Source organism: Chelon labrosus, assembly GCF_963514085.1.
Source record: "Chelon labrosus genome assembly, chromosome: 13".
In the NCBI taxonomy this organism is placed as follows: domain Eukaryota; kingdom Metazoa; phylum Chordata; class Actinopteri; order Mugiliformes; family Mugilidae; genus Chelon; species Chelon labrosus.
The window spans coordinates 26,023,947-26,046,087 of record NC_140346.1 but is presented as its reverse complement, the minus strand read 5'-3'; the positions used below and the strand labels follow the sequence as shown (position 1 = coordinate 26,046,087).

At 44.1% G+C, this 22,141-nt stretch overlaps 2 protein-coding genes across 3 annotated transcripts; one reads left to right on the top strand and one right to left on the bottom strand.

Moving 5' to 3' along the window:
* Nucleotides 1-1,841: 1,841 nt before the first annotated feature.
* Nucleotides 1,842-12,085, bottom strand: LOC311497928 (transforming growth factor beta-1 proprotein-like). The gene is made up of 6 exons (XM_084558311.1): nt 10,415-12,085; nt 5,069-5,362; nt 4,752-4,986; nt 4,132-4,282; nt 3,165-3,275; nt 1,842-3,074 (listed from the first exon to the last, which is right to left on the bottom strand). The coding sequence occupies exons 1-6, from the start codon at nt 10,740-10,742 to the stop codon at nt 3,027-3,029; spliced, it is 1,167 nt and encodes a 388-aa protein (XP_084414437.1). The 5' UTR covers nt 10,743-12,085; the 3' UTR covers nt 1,842-3,026.
* A 3,920-nt stretch (nt 12,086-16,005) lies between these two features.
* On the top strand, nt 16,006-21,759 carry LOC311497929 (cyclin-dependent kinase-like 1; the record flags this gene model as incomplete). 2 transcript variants are annotated; one of them, XM_084558313.1, is made up of 9 exons in its annotated part: nt 16,006-16,173; nt 16,429-16,550; nt 17,344-17,416; nt 18,975-19,065; nt 19,426-19,626; nt 20,187-20,269; nt 20,712-20,768; nt 21,047-21,199; nt 21,293-21,759. In XM_084558313.1, 9 exons carry the CDS (start codon nt 16,006-16,008, stop codon nt 21,386-21,388), a joined length of 1,044 nt encoding a protein of 347 aa, XP_084414439.1. In that variant the 3' UTR covers nt 21,389-21,759. The 2 variants fall into 2 exon arrangements, with proteins under 2 accessions (XP_084414439.1, XP_084414438.1); XM_084558312.1 differs by having other exon boundaries at nt 21,044-21,199.
* Between the last annotated feature and the right edge of the window lie 382 nt (nt 21,760-22,141).

Here is a 22,141-nt window from a genome sequence, read left to right as displayed (position 1 = left end):
GGAGCAATTATGTCAAAACCGATGAAAAGCAACAACAGAACACTTTCCTGATTACTCATTCAGTCGTATAAACTATGCACGTGGACTGTGTTAGTGGCGAAAGAACACCTGCTTGACCCCGAAATGCTTCTTCTTTACTTACTCGCTTCTCTTGTGTAACACTCATGCACAGTAAGGTGAATTCACTTTCAGCCTTTAATTCTCTTTGGATGGAGCGTTTTCTTTTTTTCTTTCTCGGGGATGTACGTTCTTCAGTCTTCAGCAGGAGGTGTCAGCAGTTTGTCTCAGTCCCATAAAAAGCCAGAGGGCTTGAGAGGAAGCAGCTGCTGAGAAATGAACATGGGTTAGAAAGACAAGCCTACTTGAGTTTAACTTCCCTCTGGGACTGTTCCATTAACACCATGATAGATTTATGAACCTTATGACATCCATACCCTTTGTTTGGCCATTACAGAGAAAGTAAAACAGCAAGGTGGCAGAGCGAGCTTCCAGGGAGGAGATTTTATGATCTTATCTCCTCCAACAAAACTCATGAATTCCTGATTTAGGTTTGGCATTGTTCCTGTATTATCGAGAGCAAACCTTTTAACATTCAAATTATGAGGACAACACGGCACATGTTGTGCTTTGGCACCGCCATAAAACGAAACCTGGCAACAGATCATTCAGAATCATTCTGAGAGGTGAGACAAAAAAGAAGATTGAGTTGAGTTATGTTGATCATGTTTCATTACACTTTGTTTATGCGCCTTCAAAGGGAGACCGTCTTTCCAAGCATGCACTCTGTGTGTTCTCTGATAGGAGGCAAATTCCTGCGCTTTCTGGGTAATATGACCAGCTCTGGAACAAGATAGCACAGATCGCTGTCACCTTGTTAGCAGCACAAGCATCCCCCACACCACTCACAAAGCGCTTGTAAGGCATTTGATGCTGGTGCGCCGGAGCTACGGCTGCGTGTCAGTGGGTTCAGTGTTTTCATGTGCATGTGTACAGTATGTGTGTTTAATTTTCCATGTAGTCACTGCCCTTAAGTCTGGTACTTACCAGCGGGTCTGGACCTGTTCGCCTCATTCCCAATTCAGCCTCGTGGGCTGACAGTAATCCCTTGAGTGCAGAGGAAGAGGGGTGGGGCTGGCAGGGTGGGGGTGGGGTGGACAAGGTGCACGGAGATAGTAAAAAAATGTAGGAATGGCGTGCATCCCTTCAGGTGAAGGCATTGCCAATAAATGGGCCGTGTGTCCGGGAATTCCGGGGTTGGCTTCGCGTCGGTGAGGCGTCGGCAGGACCTGTTGATCCTCCGCAGTCAGTCCAGGGTTGTTCAGAGTAAATAGGCAGAAATAGCCCTCACACACCTGGCATGCACCGCACTTTTCCATGATCTGCTTCATGACATTGGACACTCATGGCACAAGCAAACAACCTGTTTTTTTGATTTGCTTAAATGTGAGATGATAAAATCAGATGAAAAAGTGCCATATAGTGTTAAAATGTAGGAGGATAAGGAAGTGTGCAGGGTGTAATATCAGTGTTCTTCAGCCTTAGTCTCAGTTTCCAGCTGAAGCCATGGTTTTATGAGAATTTACATTTTAAGCAAAGGGTTGCTGTGTTTTATGGGCTGTAGTTACCTTCATAGACATGATGAACAACAACAAATGCATGTGTAAATAGTGGTAGCGTCTCCCTAGGTGCACTTCAGTTCGTGCTGCTTCCGTAAATGTTAATAATTAAAACTCACTCACACGTGCATGCACTGACAAGTGCAGCAGACGTTCGGCTTCACAATCCAGCTCGCTGCCAAGTGGAAACATCGCACAAAGTTTGCTCAGGAAGTTTGCTCAGTCTGGTTTGATAATTTAACTTGTTTATTTCATTTTTTTTTTTTAATATTTACAAAAACAAGTTTCAAATAGTAAGTGCACTATAAAAAAAAAACATATGAAGAGCTGAGAATTGTGCTGGTTTTATAACTAAAGCAAATCATATAAGCTGAATCGATTGTGAAGTTCGGAAAAAAAACAACAAGCGTTACATTTCAGACGAAAGTAAAAATTTCCTCCTTAAAACTCCTGAAATAAAAGGCAATAATTTACCATGAAGATTAAATAAATGGCTTCCCTAACACCGACACCGCAACCACATCCCGTGACCCTCACCATCAAAAGACAACACGCTGCCTGTGAAAACCCAAAGTGGGAGAAAAACATGCTGTCATCGCTCTCAAAACCACCGATGCTACTCATTGCTTTGACAGACCGGGAGGCCTCAAGGACAATCTGATATTCAATAATGAACACAAACATGCTGACAAAGAAGGCATTGTAAAAAAGAAAAAAACTAAACAAACAAAGCCAGTAAAAACTGATGGACGGTTCCTGTTAGTTGTTGCTTTGATTGGCTGTCCAGCCTCTCAGTCAGGATGGGGGAGTTTCCCCTGGTCGGACTGGTCCTGCGTTTTTTTCTGTCTTTTTCGATGTCGCTCTTTTCAAAAACACCTGCAGCATTGTCTGCCAGGAAAGCCCCGACCATGGTTTTCCACCTGTCGTGTAGCACCTTTTTTTTGGAAGCTGATGCAGCTGACAAAAATGTCCCGGGCAGTAATTTGCCAAAACAAAAGTTCTTCCATCAAGGTCCTCGGTTTTGGTCCTCATTTTCTTTTTTTTTGCAAATAATTTTCCATGTCAAACTGGCGCATTTTTATGTCACTTCGTCCATCCAACAAATAAATTAATTCATTTCGAGACAGACATTTTTACTACTGAAAAGAAAAAGCATACACTGTACATTAACATGATGACATCTCTATAAAGAAGTCCGTTTTTTGCTTTGTGTACGTCCAAAGTGATAATGGATGGCTGGCAGGAGAAAAGCTGGAGAGTCTAATGACTTTAAATATTGTGTTCCCCTTGTCCACATTATGTTTTTTTCCCTCGTTCTTACTCACACACTCTTCTCGGTAGTCTCACACACAATTTTTTCCACCCCTGCGTGTTCTGAGAGGAAGCAGATCAGTGTGCCATGCGGTATTTTTAGCTACACTTGCAGGACTTCACGATCATATTGGACAGCTGCTCCACCTGAAAGTAAAAATGAACAGTGAATCAGCTGCGAGGGCTGCTTTTAACATAAAACGCTGTGTAAACAGAGGACCGCTGCGGCATAGATACCTTGTGCTGCCTGCCCACGTAGTACAGGATTGGAAGTGGCTCCAGTGCTTGAGGAACACAGCAGGGCTGGGCAGAGGCTCCTGGGTTGTGTTGCTTATACAAGGCCAAGATCTGTAAGCAATAACACGAGGGAATTACCGCAAAAGAAAGAACTCAGAGTTTCATCACCATCGAGGCATGTGCCGGAGCAAATGCAACGGAAAAGGACAAAATGGCAGATGATCTTCATGAGTTCCTTTTGTTAAAATCTAGTTGCCAACCACGAAATGTTGCTTTATGATCACCCGTTCACCATGTTATGTGTTTAATTGTCCATTCACACCCAGAGTTTACTTTATTACTGGAATGAAGCTCCATAAATACCGTTTAAAAGACATCCAGCTATGAAGAGAAGACAAATACGTGCTCCAGCAAATTTAGCAAAATGCTAGTCATGTGTGATTTCAGTTGGACAAGCCTGGTCACACTGTTGGTGGCGTGACGCTGCACTAACCGTGTCTGACAGCGTGCAGCTCAGGCTGATGGGAATGTCATTAGTTCTGCAGGCGTTTGTTTATAAGTGTTAAGACACATGAACAATTTGGACTGAACACGGATTTCTGCAGCAAATATAATGGAAATCAAACCAGTAGAAGACATATATTGAGATATTAAGATTTTTCTGTCTCTCTATAAATATCACTGTCAGACTATGTCAAACTGCTAGTAATGGATACTGTCATTAACAATTAATTAACCATTAGCATTCTAGTTTTCTCATCAGACCATCATATTTATAGGCATTATGTTCATCTTCTAGTTGTGTTCCACCTCAGGCACATTTGAGAAGATAGAGCTTTATCAGTTATCACTTAAATATATTCTCCTTCACACTACTGATGCAATCCACGCTCCCGTGGCGTGAATCAAAATAACCAAGGTTGGAGAAAAACAGGTTGTGAGAGAGCTTTTGGACTGCACACTGTACCTGAGAATATTTGTTTTCAGCACTCCAGATGTAGGTGCAGGACCCCATGCAGTAGTTGGCGTGGTAGCCCGGTGGCTTATTTATCCACTTCCAGCCGAGGTCTTTCCTGAAGTCGATGTATAAGCTCCGTACGCAGCAGGTCTCTGTTTGGCTACGTAAGAGGAGACAGATGTTTAGGATATATAAGATGTAGAAGGTAATAGGTAAAAGGGCTAATAAGCATAACCACTAAGGAAAATCAAAGTTAGCCCAAAACGTAATTGTAAAATACAAGCTGTATTCCTAAAGCTACTGATGGCCTGTAGTGGTGGTGGATCAGAGGGAACAGTTTTTATAATGATTTGGACCCCGGCTATCCCAGCCCAGGAGCAACTCATTACCAAATGTACCAGACCATGTGTCTCGTTTGGCTTGTTTGCATAAGCCTGTGTAAGATTGAATGAGAGGTGCATTGTAAAGTGCTTCATCCTTCCAATGTTGTAAAGCATCGTGGAAGTGGAAATTCAGCCCATTTACCACACAGCCAAATGACTTTATGGGTGGCACTGCATTTGAAATCTACCAATGGGTGCAGGGTGCAGCTTTACAAAATGCCATAAAATCTGTTCAGAATTGCTTACGCTGAGCAGGTATCCTTTGAATCCGTGGAGCGTTTCGTGCGTGAATTGAGGTGGCTGCTGATGTTTTGATTGATGGACATGGTCAGGATGTAGGGTTGCTGCTGTGTCATCTTCTGTAAAGTCCCTGTGTCTCCCCGATCGCTCGGAACCCCAGAGATGGAGAACTTGAAGCTGCATTCGTCTTTTGGCTGGTCACAGTCGCAGAACAGCCGAAGCTGAAAGCTCTGTTTATCCGCTGGTGACACAGAAAGCTACGTGAGATTGCGAAACAAAAGGACAGAGGTTTTACTTATAGCAGCTCGGGCCGTTAATCTCACCGGTCTCTTGGAGCCAGATCCTCAGAGGTTCAGTGACATCAAAGGACAGCCATTTGTCTTTCGATTGGTCGTTGATGAGGCGGGAAGCATGGTAGCGGGGTATCGTTTCCTTAACATAGTACAGATCCACTCGTTGTTCAGGATTGGGTTGTTCACTGGAAAACCGGGTTTTTTTAATGAGAATCCGTAGTTCTGCACTGGTCAGCAGGCGGTGTTCCCCTACGCTGCTCCGTATCTCGGAGATGTTGAAGACCATGATACTCAGTTTCTTGTTGATTTCCGTCTGATTTTGGGCTGTGTGATGTAAAAATGGAAAATTACTTAAAAGTAAAGATGTCTGATTCTGACCAGTTGTGTAGATTTTTATCATTGTTGTCAATCAATTTCTGATAATTTGTGCGCTCCACATCAGATGTCACATAGTCTAGTGTTTCAAGCACAGACTGTATAAAGATGGATGGCGGAACTGCTCCTCAAAAGTGGAGCCAAAGCAAGTAGAGCTCCCCCTGGTGGCTGGCTGCAGTATAGGTCATAAGCTCCGCCTCCTCCATGTTAGTGGGCGGGACTTGGGCCAAACTAAAACATTTTAGTTCGGTTTCTGACATTTTAGGTACTTAATATAATATTGATGCATGTTTTGTTTTAGTTGGTTATTTGACGCTATAGAGACAGGATGTGACATCATGATCACCACAAGTTGCCATGCCACCCACTGGCTATGGGAGTTGTAATAAATGAATAAATAAACAAGTACAGTGTATAATCCAACATTTACTTGTAACTAGTGGAGGTAGAGCAGAGTGTAGTATTAAATAAACAAAAACGCGACAAACTCTGGCTCCAAACTCACAAGATGGCGCCGCCCAATGCAAGGAAGTGGGAACGCATTGTCCATATTTATATACAGTCTATGGTTTCAACACAACCTCATTCAAAATAAAGTTGTGGCATTGTAAAGGGCCACTGTAATTGAAGTGTTCTGTTTCTGTTTTTATTCTTTTAGGCCACGTTTAGACCTGGTATTAACGATGTGAATACACCCAAGACGCATTTGGGATTTATTTGAGATTAATTGCTCAGAATTAACATCTCTAGATCTAGAATAATCTCTAGAAAGTGTAAAGACACTCTAAGTGTTGTCTTGTCGTTAGTACTAGATTGAACTCTTTCAGATATTTTGTCCTTGTTGCTATTAACTAACTAACGAAGAAATAAATCCAAACAAATATCTTAAATATTAAACGGCTGTGTGTAATTCCGTGTGGTTAATCTGCCATGTTGTTGATGTCGCTGCATAGAGTTAAATTACTAGATTTCCTCAGTAATGGCCACTGCCTTTATCTACCTTTGTTGCTGGAGATTTTTTTACCGGAAGCTTCCAGGGTTAGGGTTAGGATCACAGACTGTAGGTTGTCAAAGATGTGAGCTTTGCCACAGCGAACAGCGACGCTCAAATACTAGATTAACTAAAGCGTCTTCACTTGTTTCTATCCTCCGCTTCCAATTTCCATTTCCAATTTAGAGCGAGGATACGAGCAGTACTGCAGAGACGCGGCTGGTGGAGCTCTGGTGAGTTTCTGTGTCAGACCACGGTTTGTTCTGTCATATTTCTTGGCACATTCTTTATAACTAACAAGACAAGGCAAATTGGACACTGTGAGGCAGAAATTATTGGACACGTGGTACAAAGAATCTGGTCGTTAAACCTGCTTGGTTTAGATTTTTCATACACTTGGATGTGTATTATGGTTTTAACAAGTTTATAACCTTATTTTTCATCAACAAACTCAAAAAACTGATTTGTTCTGCTTGATTATGCGCACATTGATGAAATAGAATAGCTGAGTGTTTCTCAATAATCACGCATGCAGCCAAACGTTCATCTGTTCCAGCTGCTGTGAAGTTGACCATAGAGAGTGTTTTGTTTTCCTGCTGCCCACATTTGCAACTTTAATCCCTGAGTCTGCCCGTGACATGACAGCAGCAACATTCCCTCTACGGAGCCTGATAAAAAACAGAGCCAAGCTACTGAGGGCTTTAATACCATAAATCTACCGGGGGTTGCGTTGCGGGAGATTAAATCGGACAGGGACGTGCAAAGATGAGCACAGGAAGGCAGATGATCGAGAGCGAAACGCTGCACAGACACAGAGAGTGAGAGTCGATAAAAGGGGGGTTGGGGGAGTGTAACAGGGCGAATGCAAAGAAAATACAAGCCATTTACCATTTACCATTTTAGCTCACAGTTGGGAGGGTGGGAGAAGATGTAAGTCAGGGGTGCGAGAAATTTGAGATGTGTATGAATGGAGCAAGGTCTGGCCCAGGCCCAGAACCTTCTACTCTGCCTCTGCTTTCCAGAGCATTGGCTTCTTTGCTCTTTTAAGTCAGGGAATTACTCCTCGACAGGAAGTACAACCCGGGCCCTGCCAACTTGTGCTTCGTGCTCGGCCCACGCCGTACCAGGACACTCTATGTCACTGCTGCTTGTGTATCGTCCACCAGCATCACCATCTGGGTCGTTGCTGAGGTAGAGTTTCGCCCGTTGTAATGTAGCCAAACTGAAAGTGAAAAGCGCTGATGTCGAGTGTAACGGGAAATGAGATGACATTTTACTGGTCCCACCCAGCAGAGCAGGAGTCAAATGTTTGGTTACGCCGTAAGCGAATGAATGGAAACACAGAGCATCGCGGCGGAGTACAGTATGTTGGGAGCGGGGAGCTGGCAGCGTTGCGTACCAGGCAACAGCAAAGCTAGGAAAGTCTACGTCTCCAGCTCGTTTGAGAAAAGTGAGATAAATATGTTAAGGGTTAGAGAAGTGTTTGCGAAACAGGAAATTAAGTCACTTCCCCTCAGAAGCACATTGGCTGCAGCGCCATAACTACTGAGAATCTTTGTCCTCACTTCTACTTTCTAATTAATAAAGTTTGTCTCTCACGGAGTAGGGGGGTGGGAGATTACTAAAATTCGAGCCTTCAAGTTTAAAATTCCTTCGCCATGCTCGGCTGCCTCGCTCCTCCACCTCCAGATAGGGGTAAAGACGGCACCCTAGCCTGCATGGGTGTGGGGTGGGGGGGCGGCTGGGGGGGATTTGTGTGTTGAATCAGGGCCTATCCACAGGTAAGCCGGGGACAGCTGTTGTGACAGGTATGGAGACAGCTCTATAATTACCAGTGGGAGGAACCAGATTCCAGCAACTGGCTAAATATCTGCCTCCCTCATTCTCTGCTCCACCCTCCCAAGGCCCACTCCTCGATGTCTTGTCCCGTCCTCGTAGAGCTGCCGGACCCCCTATTCCTATCCCTCTCTGTTGTACAGCGGCAGAAGGTTCATTTACTTGTAATTATAATGATTACTCCAGAGCAGTGAACTCATTTCACTTCCAAGTGGCTGGCGGCCAAGGGAGGAAAAAACAGCTCCCTCGGTAAACGAGCTGAATTACATTTGGACCGACACCATGTTAATTGGTAGAGGTGAATTGTGCGTGGGCTTCAAGGAACTCGCTGAAGGAATTTAGCCTAATGCGCAAAACAATTACCGCAATGGAGACGAAAACGATTAAGGTTTTAAACTTTAGCTTTGCACACAAGTCAGTATCCCCGTGGGCTGCTCTGGGGGTGTCAGGAAGGTGTGAGTCATCCAGTAAAAGCAAAACACAAATTAATGAAATGACGATTCTTAATAAGTGTTTTGAAAACGAAAACTTTTCCAGCGGGATTCTATTTTTAATTCTTTAACTTCTCTTTGGAAAGCAGAAGCTGGGCTGCCTCCTCTCGTCCTGTCCCGTGTGTGCGTGTCCTTATTATTATTAACGAAACTTTTTCTTGATAGGCCCTAACCGTGAATACTCATACAGTTGGCATTCTCCTTTTCCAGTGTGTAGGAAAAGCAGGACTGCTGGGGTAAGACAGTGGACAAGAGCACTCTGGCATTCCAGAGAGGTAGGAAACACATGCTCCCCATGGGCACCGCTTGCACCGGACCTGAGTCACTCAGGATCTACAGTGGCCATCAGCCTGCCTTCCTTCCTGCCAAGCTGCCCTGTCACAAACACACTGCTAACACGCTGATTATAAGTTCAGGAAGCCCGGCGGAGAGAGGAGAGAGGAGAGAGGAGAGAGAAGCGAGGAGAGAGGAGAGAAGAGAGAAGAGAGAAGAGAGAAGAGAGAAGAGAGAGAGAGAAGTCTAATCATGTTTAAAGAGATTATGGGAATGAAATGGCAACAGTGAAAGAGAAATAGATATGATGGAGAGCAAGGGAGAACCCGATGCTCAAGTTACAGGAAAACCCCAATCCCTGAGGGACGACACAAGGGAGAGAGAGAGAGAGAGAGAGAGACCAAGAGAGAATGAAATCTTCACTTATTTTACTGTTTTTTAAAACTTGTTGTCTGGTTTACACCTAAGCAGAACAAACTCTTGTCCCTCATTTTTTAAAAGTAGCTCTGTTCCCCTTTTGGTTTTCGCACCCCCCTCCCCGAGCGTGGTCCATCCACTCAAGTCTTTCTTTTGAAGTGGTGGATTAAAGAGGGATGGCGTGGATGCCTGCCTGATAGGGTGAGGAGTATAGGCATGTAGAGAACAATAGAAGCATAGAGGCAAAACCAAAAAAATATGTTTATCATAATAAGAGTTGTTGCACAATTACAGCCAAAGACTATTTGGCTGAACAAACAGCATAGGCAGTCTTGCCAAACAAACGGCGCTAATAAAGTGGTAAAATGTAGTGGTTATCATGCAAACCAACGCGGAGCGTCGGACCAGATGCGGCTCACGGTTCTGCTAACTTGTAACGCCTGTGATCTCTGAACTCCTGAAGCTGCCTGGATGTGTCGGGCGGAGATTGTAAGGGGTTACACGTGTTGAGAGAATTTATGGAGGAGATTGGAACCGACGCGAGGCAGCCATCAGGCAAACGCTGATTATCTGGGGCCGCATCTGCCGAGTTAATCGATCCCAGAGACTGCTTTAAGACTTATTAATGATGAAACCTGGCAAGCAAACACGATGGCAAACGTTGTCTTTGAACAACAGAACACATACAACCTTTTTTTTTTTGGATAGTGGTGCGTTTACATCTAGTAGTTCTTGATCCAAACAGCTCCTACTCCTACCATTTGCATATTTATTCAAATATTATACATATAAAACTATCCGTATGTTTTTCTCTTTCTCTCTCTGTCTCTATTTCTCTGTCTTTAAAAACTGAAGCATAATTTACAGTCAAACTATTATTTGACATTCATACTGCTATAGTTGAGCCAATTTGCCCCCAGTCTTGACAAATAGTTAGTGTTCAAGACAAACAGATTCAATACAAACAGTATGAATAACTCCCTTGGTACTCACTGGTCATGTTGAACTTGTGTAGCACCTTCGCAAAGTACTCCTCCTCCTCCTGCTCTGTGGCGATTTCTGTCTGGACCTCGACCTGCTCCTTCAGCAGATCCTTGGTGCTGTTGTAGAGCGACAGCAGGTTGATAGGGATCTCATCTTTTTCTCCAGACTGATCGGGCTCGGGCGCTTTTGACAGCCGCAGCTTGCTGAGAATCTGGCTCCTTATGGCCTCAATGCGCTTCTTCTTCACCATCTCCAGGTCCACGGTCTTACACGTAGACATACCGCTAATCTTGCCCACCGTGTACATTGCCATCAGCATCAACAGCCACAGCTTCATGGTGGCAGCCTGTCAGTTCAACCACTTGTGCGCTTTGGTTCCCAGCAAATTCTCCCTTACCTTTTCTTTCACCGCCTGTCTCCGGGGGATGCCTGGGGACAGTGAATCACTCTGTGGAGAGGTGTGACTGATGTAAGATGTTTACACACTACAGAACAATTACAGCAGTGTGGAGAGTCCTGAAAAATCACCGGTGCCACAGCTGTCGCTGCTCCTGTGAAACCACCCAACACTCGTGTCTTCTTTGCATAGAAGCAGGTGGAGAGAATCCCAGTGGGCAGACAGACGTCGAGCGATGAGCCAGCCTCTGACTCAGCGTCCCAGGTAACAAAGTGACGTCCCAGACTCTGAAGTGAGTTCAGAGCAGAGCTGTCAAAAGCTAAGAGTCCATCCAAACAGGCACAGACAGTGAGTCCGGGACTCAGAAGGCCGCTGCCGCACCCGTCCGTCCAAAAAAAACTCTCAGACAGTCCGCAGACCTGGTTCTGTGCTCGTACACCGACTTGTTATTGTCTTCAAGCTCCCGATGGCAACGTTAAACTGAACACTGTCTTGTTCAGAGCAAACATATACTACTCCACGTGTCGGCTCTGCTGTATTGCTCACCGAGCAGTCTCTCATTACAAGTCCCCGGAGGCTATTCAAGCGAATGTGAAAGGAGCAGTGAAACACTCAGCAAAACAAGTCCGACTTACTTACTGGCAGAGTACAAGGCTTTAAACCTGGCACTGCTTCCTGTCCTGCTGTACCCAGAAGGTATCTTTACAGATCATGCCAAACACCAAATATACTCCCTCTGAAAGTCTCTCCAGGAAGAGAAAATAACACTGTAAAGCCCCCGTGCTTAAAGTGGAAAAATGGGCTTCCTATTTTTGTGTTTTTGAAGTTTGATCAGATGACCTCTGGCTTCCTTTATAGCTCACATAAATCCCCCATGAGCCGAGAGTTAGCCCCGAGCTGATGAAATCCCCACAGTGACGGGAAAGAAAATGCAGAGAGTATATCCAGTCCTGATTCTGACTGGACAGCAGCTAATAATCTTGATTTCACCGTCTGCTCGACAAAAGTCACAAACTTATCAATGCCCCTGCAGAAACTGATTTGACATCTGACATGTGCTCTCTGCTGCAACTACCTCTTTTTTTTTTCTTAACCAATAACAGCATGTGATCAGTGTACGGCTGCAGTACACCAGAAACTGCTTTTCAACGCTTCCTCCTCCTTCACAGACGCGGCAACTGTCTCTCTGTCTGTCCCTTCATTCTCAAACATGGAAGTGCGACAGAAGCATGCTCTCTGTGTAACAAGCAGCGCCGGGGTCAGCGAGACGCCGTCCTCCTCTAACAGATTTTAAAGTTTGACACACCTTCTGGTTAAATGAGTGCACCATCCAGACACAGCAGCAGCAGCAGTAGTAGCAGTAGTAGCAGTAGTAGTAGTAGTGGTAGCAGGAGTAACAGTCCCTCTTAGCTTGCACTGTTTTGGGATTTGGTGTGCAGTCTCTTCTCTCTATCCATCCACCGGTATCATCTCGTTCATGCCTCCACAGCTCATCCACACCTTCTGCCTTCGACTCTCCACTGACACAACTCCCTATTCACACCTCTTTTTAACCCTGCCTTTCGGCTTGTGCTCAGCCTCTCTCCCTCTCTCTCTCTTTCTCCCTCCCTCTCTCTCTCTCTCTCGTGGTGCTTGTCAGAGCTTGCTGGTGACAAAGTGATTTGTGGGTGCTCTGAGCTCAGATAACTTTTCTTTTACGCTGCCTCTCTCGCTCTATCTCTCTGTGTGCGTTTCTCTCTCTTCCCCCTAACTCTTTTTTTTTTTTTTCTGGTTCCTGTTACTCATCTAATAGAGCGAGGAGAGCTCCCCGCCCAGGAAATGAGGGTAACGGCCACAGTGTAAAACATCTGCTGTTAAACTCTCTCTGCTGCCTGACTTCTGTCCACACCAGGAAGCCAGCAGCTGAACATGCTGAATAACTAACTTTTAACTGCCTTTAGAAACACAGTCTCTCTCTCTCTCTCTCTGTCTCCCCTTCTCTCTCTCCCCACCTCCCCACCAGGCTTGTCTGCCGCTGAGGCAATGATGACTGACATGTCAACCATCCCTGCATGGGCGGCTACCTGCGTCTCACCAACCGACCGTCACATTTACCTGGTGGCTGTGAAGGTGCACGCCTGCCAGGCCAGAGAGCCGAGCCGAGTTGAGAGAAGCGGGTCTAAAAGTAGAACTTCAAGGGATGGAGAGCCAACAGGGCAGGGCTGTGTGGTGCACTGTCCTACGCCTGGGTGCTTTTTAGAGGTTGGATTGTGTATTTTCAAAAGGAGGGCAAGACTAAAACAAACCAGTGACGGTTTCAATCAGTGGGCCTCCGCCTGAGGGATGAATCAACGGAGAAGTAAAGATAGCAAACTGACATTTTACATTTGCTTTGTTCTATTTTTATGCTTGAATCTAAATCTATTTCCCACGGTTGTCTATGTTTAGTTGTTAGAATAAGCTGTTCGTTATAAATGCTGACATTTAACACGAGGAAACTCAAAAATCCCCTAACATTCCAGCCATAACAACAGCAGATATCAGTGATCTCTTACATAAACAAATTATGGCCTGATCTCTCTGTCTCTCTCTCTCTCTCTCTCTCTCTCTCTCTCTGTAATTAGTAGCATTGATGATAAGAGAAAAATAAGCGAGAAATAAAATTAAGATAACTATCAAATGTCACAACTACTATTAACTTGCTGTTGTGGGTTTTGATAGGCAAGCACTGTCACCTAGTGGACAAACATGGAACATTCCTTTTTATTCTGTCTGTTCACACAGTAGTTTTGCTGGAGTTTCCCTTTCACAAAATATGCAAATCAACATCATCCGACATCTCGCGTTCATGCAGTCGATGAAACCAAATAGATAAGAAGAATTTTCAGTTTTACTCTTTTGTTGTTTGCGAGGGTGTGTTCGTGCCTGCAGTAGATTGTTATCAAATCAAATCTGTATTAACAGGACACCACTTAAAATAAGTTGTATTAAATCTTGCTGCTAGGGCTTCTAAGCACAGCAGCAGCCCACATGCCTTGTTGACCCCTCCGACCAATCTGCCATGGGGCATTTCATACCCTTCGCCACAGGGCCTCCATGCCAGCACCTCAAGGTGTCTGTGTGTCTCCGAGCACAAGAGTGCAACATAGTTTGTTTGTTTTTTCTCACCATTCTCTGTGAAGTCCTAAATGTTGCTGCTGTAGATCACATGGAGCTGTGGCAAATGCTGAAGTCTCAGAAGGCGGCCGCTGGGAGAAAAAAGCATTCACAGTCAACACAGAGAACAGATGCTTTATAAATCATGCTGCCGCATCAGAGCTGGGCCTGCATACATGTCAGATCTGTGGCTCAGTAACATGATGCCATTGCTTCTTTCAGTGGTGTTTCCAAAGGGTGGAAATACAGGCACGAGGCTCGCTGTGGAACATTGTTTGGAAAACTGCTCGTGTAATTATAATAAGAAGACAAAAGGTCCAGTGCTCTTGTGTACATTGAACTAGATTATAGGAACTCTTTGGTGTAAAGCCCAAACATTCAAAGTGAGTAAGCTGGCAACAAGTTATTTAACCCCAACAATGCTTGCGATGCAATGCTTCTCATTTCTTAAACAACCACGTCTAAAGACACATCCTGTGAAAAGATGTTAGTCTGTTTGAGAAGGGTCAAATCATTGGCATGCATCAAGCAGAGAAAACATCTAAGGAGATTGTAGAAACTGCTAAAACTGGGTTAAGAACTGTCCAACGCATTATTAAAAACTGGAAGGATAGTGAGAGTAAGAGCATTTCCACACGTGCAATGTGAAGGGAACTTAAGGGATTGGGACTTTTTCTTCCCTGATGTTCACGGGCATATTCCAAGATGACAATGTCAGGATTCATGGGGCTCAGATTGTGAAAGAGTGGTTCAGGGAGCATGAGACATCATTTTCACACATGGATTGGCCACCACAGAGTCCAGACATTAACCCCATTGAGAATCTTTGGGGTGTGAAGAAGACTTTGTGCAGTGGTCAGACTCTCCCATCATCAATACAAGATCTTAGTGAAACATTAATGCAACACTGGATGGAAATAAATCTGGTGACATTGAAGAGGCTTATTGAAACAATGCCACAGAGAATGCGTGCTGTAATCAAAGCAAAAGGCGTGGGACTTTTTTTTTTTTGGCCAGGCAGTGTAGTTTAGAGATGCTGCAATGAAATATTAAAATATTTTCTTTAATGAGAAAGAGAAAGGTACCACAGCCCAACCCCTTCACTTTTGGTATCATTAAAAAGCCCTAAATGTCCTCTATAGATAGCAAAAGGGGGTTAATTCAGTAGTAGTGTGTGGGAGATATTCAGGTTTACAAATGTCCTCCACAGAGGACAAATGTGAACTCAGGACGCAGCTCTTTGATTGGGTAAATTTCTGTCCAGGCTGCTTCCTGTCAACGTTGTTGGTCCTCTGTCTCCATGGTTACAACGAACGCGTATTCACGTGCGCGTTTTAAATTACGCAGCCGCTCTTTGTGAATTGGTATCCTGCGTTTGGGCCGCATTGTTGCTGCTTTTTTAATTTATTTCTGCGCATTTAGTAAAAGAGGTAAGTCGTATTTAGCGTAGTCGTGTTTAATGAGAACATTTTTAATAAAACGTCTGAATGAGGTACGAAGAAATGGTAGGAAATGGCTTCGTAATGATGACTGGGAGTGAGTTGTTGGAGTGCGCCGAGTGGAAACGAGATCCAAAGGTGGTTACCAAGGTAGTGACGACGCACCGGGCGAGGAGAAAGCAAGGGGAGAGTGGAGAGACAGAAAGAAGCAGAGAGAGACAGAGAGAGAGAGAGAGAGAGACCTCCTAGATATAACAATAACCAGTTTAATAGGCTGAGAGTAATGACAGTACATACAGGTATAGGGGGCTTTGTGGACTTTTGATGGACTAGACTCGCTGCTGATCTGGATGAAAACGCTTTGAGGTTCTGGACTGGATGTGAGTTTTGCTCGCAGCCCTAAATGATCCTGCGGGTTGTGGCACTGTCTCTTCGTCTGCATTGTGCAATTCTTTCCACTTTAAAAAAGTACTATTTGAGCCTGGTAATAAATATTGGAAGGCTCCAGTGTTGCAGGAGATACACACACACACTGGTATGTTTTTATTTGGTGACTTAATAACTGAATATTAAAATGAGAGTTTTAAAACCCTTGCAAACCTTTGCACAGGTAACAGAGCTACAAACGGATGGAGAAATATGAAAAGTTGGCCAAAATCGGCGAGGGCTCCTATGGCGTGGTGTTCAAATGCAGACACAGGGACTCTGGCCAGATAGTAGCCATCAAGAAGTTTGTGGAATCTGAAGATGACCCGGTAATAAAGAAGATTGCACTGAGAGAAATACGTATGCTGAAGGTAAGGAGAGAAAAAAAATAAAGTTTACTCACATCTAACAGCACAGTTTCACCCTCTGCACATAGATATTCATGCACTCTTTATGGTTTCTGCACAGAGGTTATCGTTATTTCAAGGCAATTTGATTTTAGAGACATTATAAGGCGCCAGAAAATAACAGCCCCCCTTTCCATAGCTCCTCTGTATAGGTGTAATTAAACATTTATTAAGCATTTTGTCCGACAGAGTGTCTGTGTTGTGTCTGTGGTCTTGCAGCAGCTGAAACATGTGAATCTGGTCAACCTGCTGGAGGTCTTCAGGAGGAAAAGACGGCTGCATCTGGTGTTTGAGTTCTGCGAACAGACGGTCCTGAACGAGCTGGACAAACACCCCAGAGGGTGAGTCAGGGGCGACACAGTGGTAGCCTGTGTGTGTCTGTAACGGACCGTCATCTGCTGCATGCGATCTGTTGGAAAAGTTGCTGAGTACGGCTTGAAAATATGTCTTGTCCTGGATCAGAGAGCGTGGGTTATGATTCCCACGATGAGTCACATACCAGGAAACTCATATTTTGTATGTTTAATTGCAATGGAGTATGGTTATATTATGCATAGTATTGTTGCTTCTGCATTGGTGCAGTCTCATAATACTGAAGATGTTTGTGCATGTGAGTTTTTCACGCAGCTCATTTGTTAAGAGTATGCAAGAGAAGAGCAGCAGAAAGGAAGAGGGTGAGTTACAAAGACGGAGCCAAGACTGTTGCCAAGAGACTTCAAAGATAGAGAATGCTTGCAGCTAAATGAGGGAGGAATAGTTGTGTTTAAATCAAACAAGCAAAGTATTTAGGGGAAATTATTCTTGTCTTTGCCCGCACGCTTTGAACACTCCCAGCGTCACTGCATTTTGAACTCACACAGCAAACCCAAACCACAATGACCCGCTGTTCTCTGGACGTTTTTCCTTTTTCCCCCTCCGGTGCCGTGCAGCAGAAACTCTAGCTGCTCGTGAAAACAAAGGCGCTGCTGCTGCTGTTAGAGACGGGCCTAAGGTTACCCCGGTGACAAGATGACTGCGTAAAGCACCGCTTCTTTTCTGAAATGACTGGAATAATAGATGAGGAAAAAAAAAAATAGGTTGTGTTTAGTTCCTCTTACAGCAATCAATATTCCTTTTGTCCGTTGTTCTCCGTAGGGTGCCCGAGGCTCAGCTGAAGAGTATAGTGTGGCAGACTCTGCAGGCCGTCAGCTTCTGCCACAAGCACAATGTCAGTATATCTTTAATGTTTTACTTTAGATTTATTGTTTCCTGTTTAAAGAAGGGTGACATCTGTCTTAAAAGCAGTCTTTAAATGCCTTATGTACTGACTTTACTGTTTGTTATAATTGTTCCTCCTATCCACACTGGTCATTCAAGATTCAGAGTTTTTTGTCACATGCACGGTGTAGAAACATGTTTTCCTGTACAATGAAATTCTTCTTTTGCCGTCCACCCAAATGCCCAACAATATAAAATCGTAAAAGTAGAATATAAAAAGATATAGACTCCTCTCAGCTGTATAGGAGTCTGATGGCAGTGGGGAAAAGGGACATCTTTAGTTCTGCATTTCACACTTCTGTACCTCCAGCTTGAGGTGCGACCAGTCCGTGTTGGGGGGTGGGTGGGGTCCTTGACGATGGAGGATGCTCTCCTGTAGACTCTACGCTGGTAGATGCCCTGCAGAGACGGCAGAGGAGTCCTGGCGATCTTCTCTGCAGTCTCTCTGCAAGTTATTCAGTACAAAATATTGGAAAACTTTGCACAAATCTCAAACCAGCCCCCAACACGTTACATGTTACATGTAAGGGGAATTACTTATTACTAATTTTTACAACCTGGACCTTATTTCTGGCATAAAATATAATCGTTTACTCACCCATATACTTTGGTGTTATTTGGAGTCGTTCGTCAGATATTTAGATCCGCGTATATCCATATAGTGGGAGTGACTGGGGCACCGAAACACAGTCTCTAAATAACACATTATCTGCCGCGAAACTCGTTCATTTCACCAATATTTTGTTATGATACACTAGTGCTATTACCCGTTGAGTCCAGAGTTACCTGTTATCTGTTCGCGGACGTCCAGCGGTTTGTTGTTCTTTGGCCAGCTGTTCCTCTCTCTGCCTGTGCATCCTCCTTTCAATGAGCTCCTCATCCGTATACTCTGGCTCAAAACGGTGAGGACGTCCATCATAAACAAAGTCGTCGTCCACAACCTCAGAATCGGAAAAATATTCAGCCATGTTGCAAAAAACTAGCAGTAGCAAATTACAGGTAAACAAGCCGCTCAGAGATGACATCATCCGGGTCAGAGGTTAGTAGGTCAATCTACAGACCCCAGATGATGATAACAGGTAACTCCAGACTCAACGGGGAATAGCACTAGTGTATCATAACAAAATACGGGTGAAATGAACGAGTTTCGCGGCAGATAATGCGTTATTTAGAGGCTGCGTTTCGGTGCCCCAGTCACTCCCACTGTATGGATATACGCAGATATAAATATCTGACGAACGACAAAAAATAACACCAAAGTTATATGGGTGAGTAAACGATCATATTTTATGACAGAAATAAGGTCCAGGTTGTAAAAAACAGTAGTTCCCCTTTAAGCACATTATTAACCTTCAACTCCCTCAATGAGACTAAAGTCTCCCGATCTATTTAATTTTTTTTCTCATCTGTCTCTAATCTGCCAGCCTTAACATAAGCTTCTTTCTCCGTCACAGAGAAGCAGTATACCATGTTGCCTAAATCCCCGGCTCTGATTGTTTGTGTTCCAGTGCATCCACCGCGACGTAAAGCCAGAGAACATCCTCCTCACCAAAACCGGCATCATCAAGCTCTGCGACTTTGGCTTTGCCCGCATCCTGAGTAGGTCACCCTGAGCACCAGCGTATTTATGTGCATTTAGTGTTAATGTAGCAGCTAATGACTTATTCAGCACAAAGCCTATATCAGCCTGCTGCGGCTGATGGCCTCCTCACTTTCAATGTTTCAATGAGTGCATCGCGTAGGAGGACCATTCAGCCAGTTAGTGTGTCTCTGTGTAGCGTGTCTCTGTTTACCCCTCCTGCCTTGGGTTTCAGTGTTATCTTACCATACATTAACATGTAGTCATTCAGCATGTCTTGTAATCCCCTTCCTCAGCGCTGTACCTGTTATTTAGTGTCCATTATTCAGCATCTACATGAATGTGTATGCCTACATCTCCATCTTGTCTGGTGTACTCAGCGGGGCCAGAGGACGACTACACAGACTACGTAGCCACCCGCTGGTACCGAGCCCCCGAGCTGCTGGTCGGAGACACTCAGTACGGACCTCCTGTCGACGTGTGGGCTCTGGGCTGCGTCTTCGCCGAGCTGCTCAGTGGGAATCCACTCTGGCCCGGGAAGTCTGACGTCGACCAGCTCTACCTTATCCGAAAGACTCTTGGTACGCTGATAAGAGATTTATTCATTCATTCATTTTTTAGAATTTAGAATCACCAATGAACCTAACCAGCATGTCTTTGGACGGTGGGAGGAAGCTGGAGAACCTGGAGAGAACCCACGCAGACACAGGGAGAACATGCATCAGTGGTAACCGCCACGCCACTGTGCCTCCCATATGAGGTTTCGAAGAGGCAGCCACTCACTTGTGTAACTGTGAAGATTACTTTCACAGATAATGCTAGTTTTTGGATAGCTCCCATGTTTTTGAATTCATAGTAAAGTCCCGTGCTGCATCTTCTGCCACACAGTCTTGTGGTGTGTTTGATATGACACCGCTGCATCGAAACTGCGGCTCACGCAGCGCTCCATGTAGGAAATGCAGCAGTTTTAGTGTGAGCTGAAACAAACATACCTTAGGTGAACATACCTTAAAAAAAAAAAAAAAAAAAAAAACGACAGGTTACTAAATAAGAAACTTGTCTCAAAACGCAAAACAGAAAGTAAGGTGATTCACTGTGATTCAGATCTTAGTTTAACATTTTTTTTTATTTCTGACGTCAGGTGACCTGATCCCTCATCATCAGCAGGTCTTCCGTTCAAACGTTTTCTTCAGCGGAGTGAATATTCCTGAACCTGATACGACGGTATGAAACCTGTTACTCTGCTGTTACATTCATCAGAATCAGAAAGACTTTATTGTCCGTGCACGCAATACAACGAGAGTTTAAAGTCGTCTCCTATGTGGTTTTGTGCGACAGCATAAAAAAACACCATAAACTAAATAGTATACAAAAAACACTGTAAGGTGCAGATAAGATAACACAGTATATGTTGGAAAAACACAACTCGACAATAATAAATAGGACAACACAGCAGGAATCAATACAGTGAGGTACATTTATTTTATGTATTGCACATTACCAGTGTCAAGTATTTATCAGATATTACACATTGAGGTTTCACATTGAAATTGCACAGAAAAGAGTCTCAAGGATTGAAGTCACTTTGGGTAAAAAGCTGATAATGAGTCTAGAGAGGTGATGATTTAAGATTGAAGGACTATATTCTATTGAGTTTTTGTCTCAGGAGCCCCTGGAGAAGCGCTTCCATGGAGTGTCTCCTCATGCCCTCCAGGTTATGAAGGTATGTTTTATTTCAATGGCCGTATGATTTTTGCTGATTAGTGGCATTGCATTGCATCATAGATAAATTGCAAAGTTCATTTTTTCATGTGGTAATTATTTAATAATCAAATTTGATAAAAATAAATCAGGATTAGTCACTAAATGACAAAAATGTATAAAATACAGACGCCTCAAAACTCTGTCCAGTCAGTATGACATGTATTTATCAAGGGAATATCAGTGTTTATTTGGTAAATGCACGTACTCCATGCCAACTCTGCGTCTCTGTGTCAGCAGTCATGCCTGGTGATGGACCCCTCTCTCCGCTTGTCCTGCGAAGAGCTCCTGGAGCTGCCTTACTTCCAGGACGAAGGAGGAGCCAACTGGGGTCGAGAGGGCGAGCGCATGGGACGGCGGCACGACAGAGGCTCTCGACGCAGACAGGCGGGGGTACGTTTCAAACGGTTCAAACCACGCTTTAAAGGAATCATCTCGCAACCTCGAACTCACCCGCTCTCTTCCCTTCATTCCCCCCATCTCTAGGCCCAATACCTGCCTCAGCTACCGAACAGCAACATCTCCCCAGCGCCGGACGTCAAGAAACAAGTGAAGCACAAATATCACCTGCCCAACATTTAACGAATGAGAAGGTGGGGATTTGCGCAATAAATTTCAAAATGCATATATTCTTGTCGTGTCGAGTGTAAAAAGATTTCTACTCTGCGATCGCTTTCATTTCCACAGACATGCTCGCTCAGTATTTTGCACACAGCATGCATTAGCTGGGGCATGTACAGTTGTGGGTAAGGCAGCACACGTACTAAAGAACGCACAGTCAGTACAAGTCTTGCATCAAATGTAACGGGAACTGCATTTTTACACCTCCATAAAATGATATGAAATATCAGTCACCAGTGTGCCATCATCACTTGGACTACAGCAGTGTAGTTGTCTGGTTCCCACGTTAAATTTCTTCTGGCTATTAAATATAAACGTTCTACACATTAGAATTAATCTTTTTCATTATAGTCAAACACAGTTTCAATAGTTTTTATTTTCCGATATGCCGTATGTAGAATTATAAAACAAATATATGCATTTAGCCTTAGATTCTGGAAACATATTGTAAATGTTGTATTATAAACCAACACTTCCTGAATATATAATAAAGAACCATATATACACTGCTGTATATCTGACGTCTTACTTCCTGACTTATTAAGGTTTAATAAAACCTGCCATGAGAGCTGATACTCTTCAGTAATTTGATGGGTTCTTAACAGAGTGGATCCACAGTGTCGACAGCGATCCCCCAAACTCGGACACGGGCTCTGTCGCTCAGGGACAAGACAGTGATCCAGTGAGACATGCATCAACTCACTGACAGGCTTG

Excerpts from the sequence above, each read along its gene's own strand:
- LOC311497928 (XM_084558311.1), bottom strand. The coding sequence starts at position 10,742 with ATGAAGCTGTGGCTGTTGATGCTGATGGCAATGTACACGGTGGGCAAG. Across the intron at positions 5,363-10,414 it reads ACACAAGTTCAACATGACCA|CCCAAAATCAGACGGAAATC; the intron begins GTGAGTACCAAG and ends TACATCACACAG. Across the intron at positions 3,075-3,164 it reads ACGTGGGCAGGCAGCACAAG|GTGGAGCAGCTGTCCAATAT; the intron begins GTATCTATGCCG and ends TTTTACTTTCAG.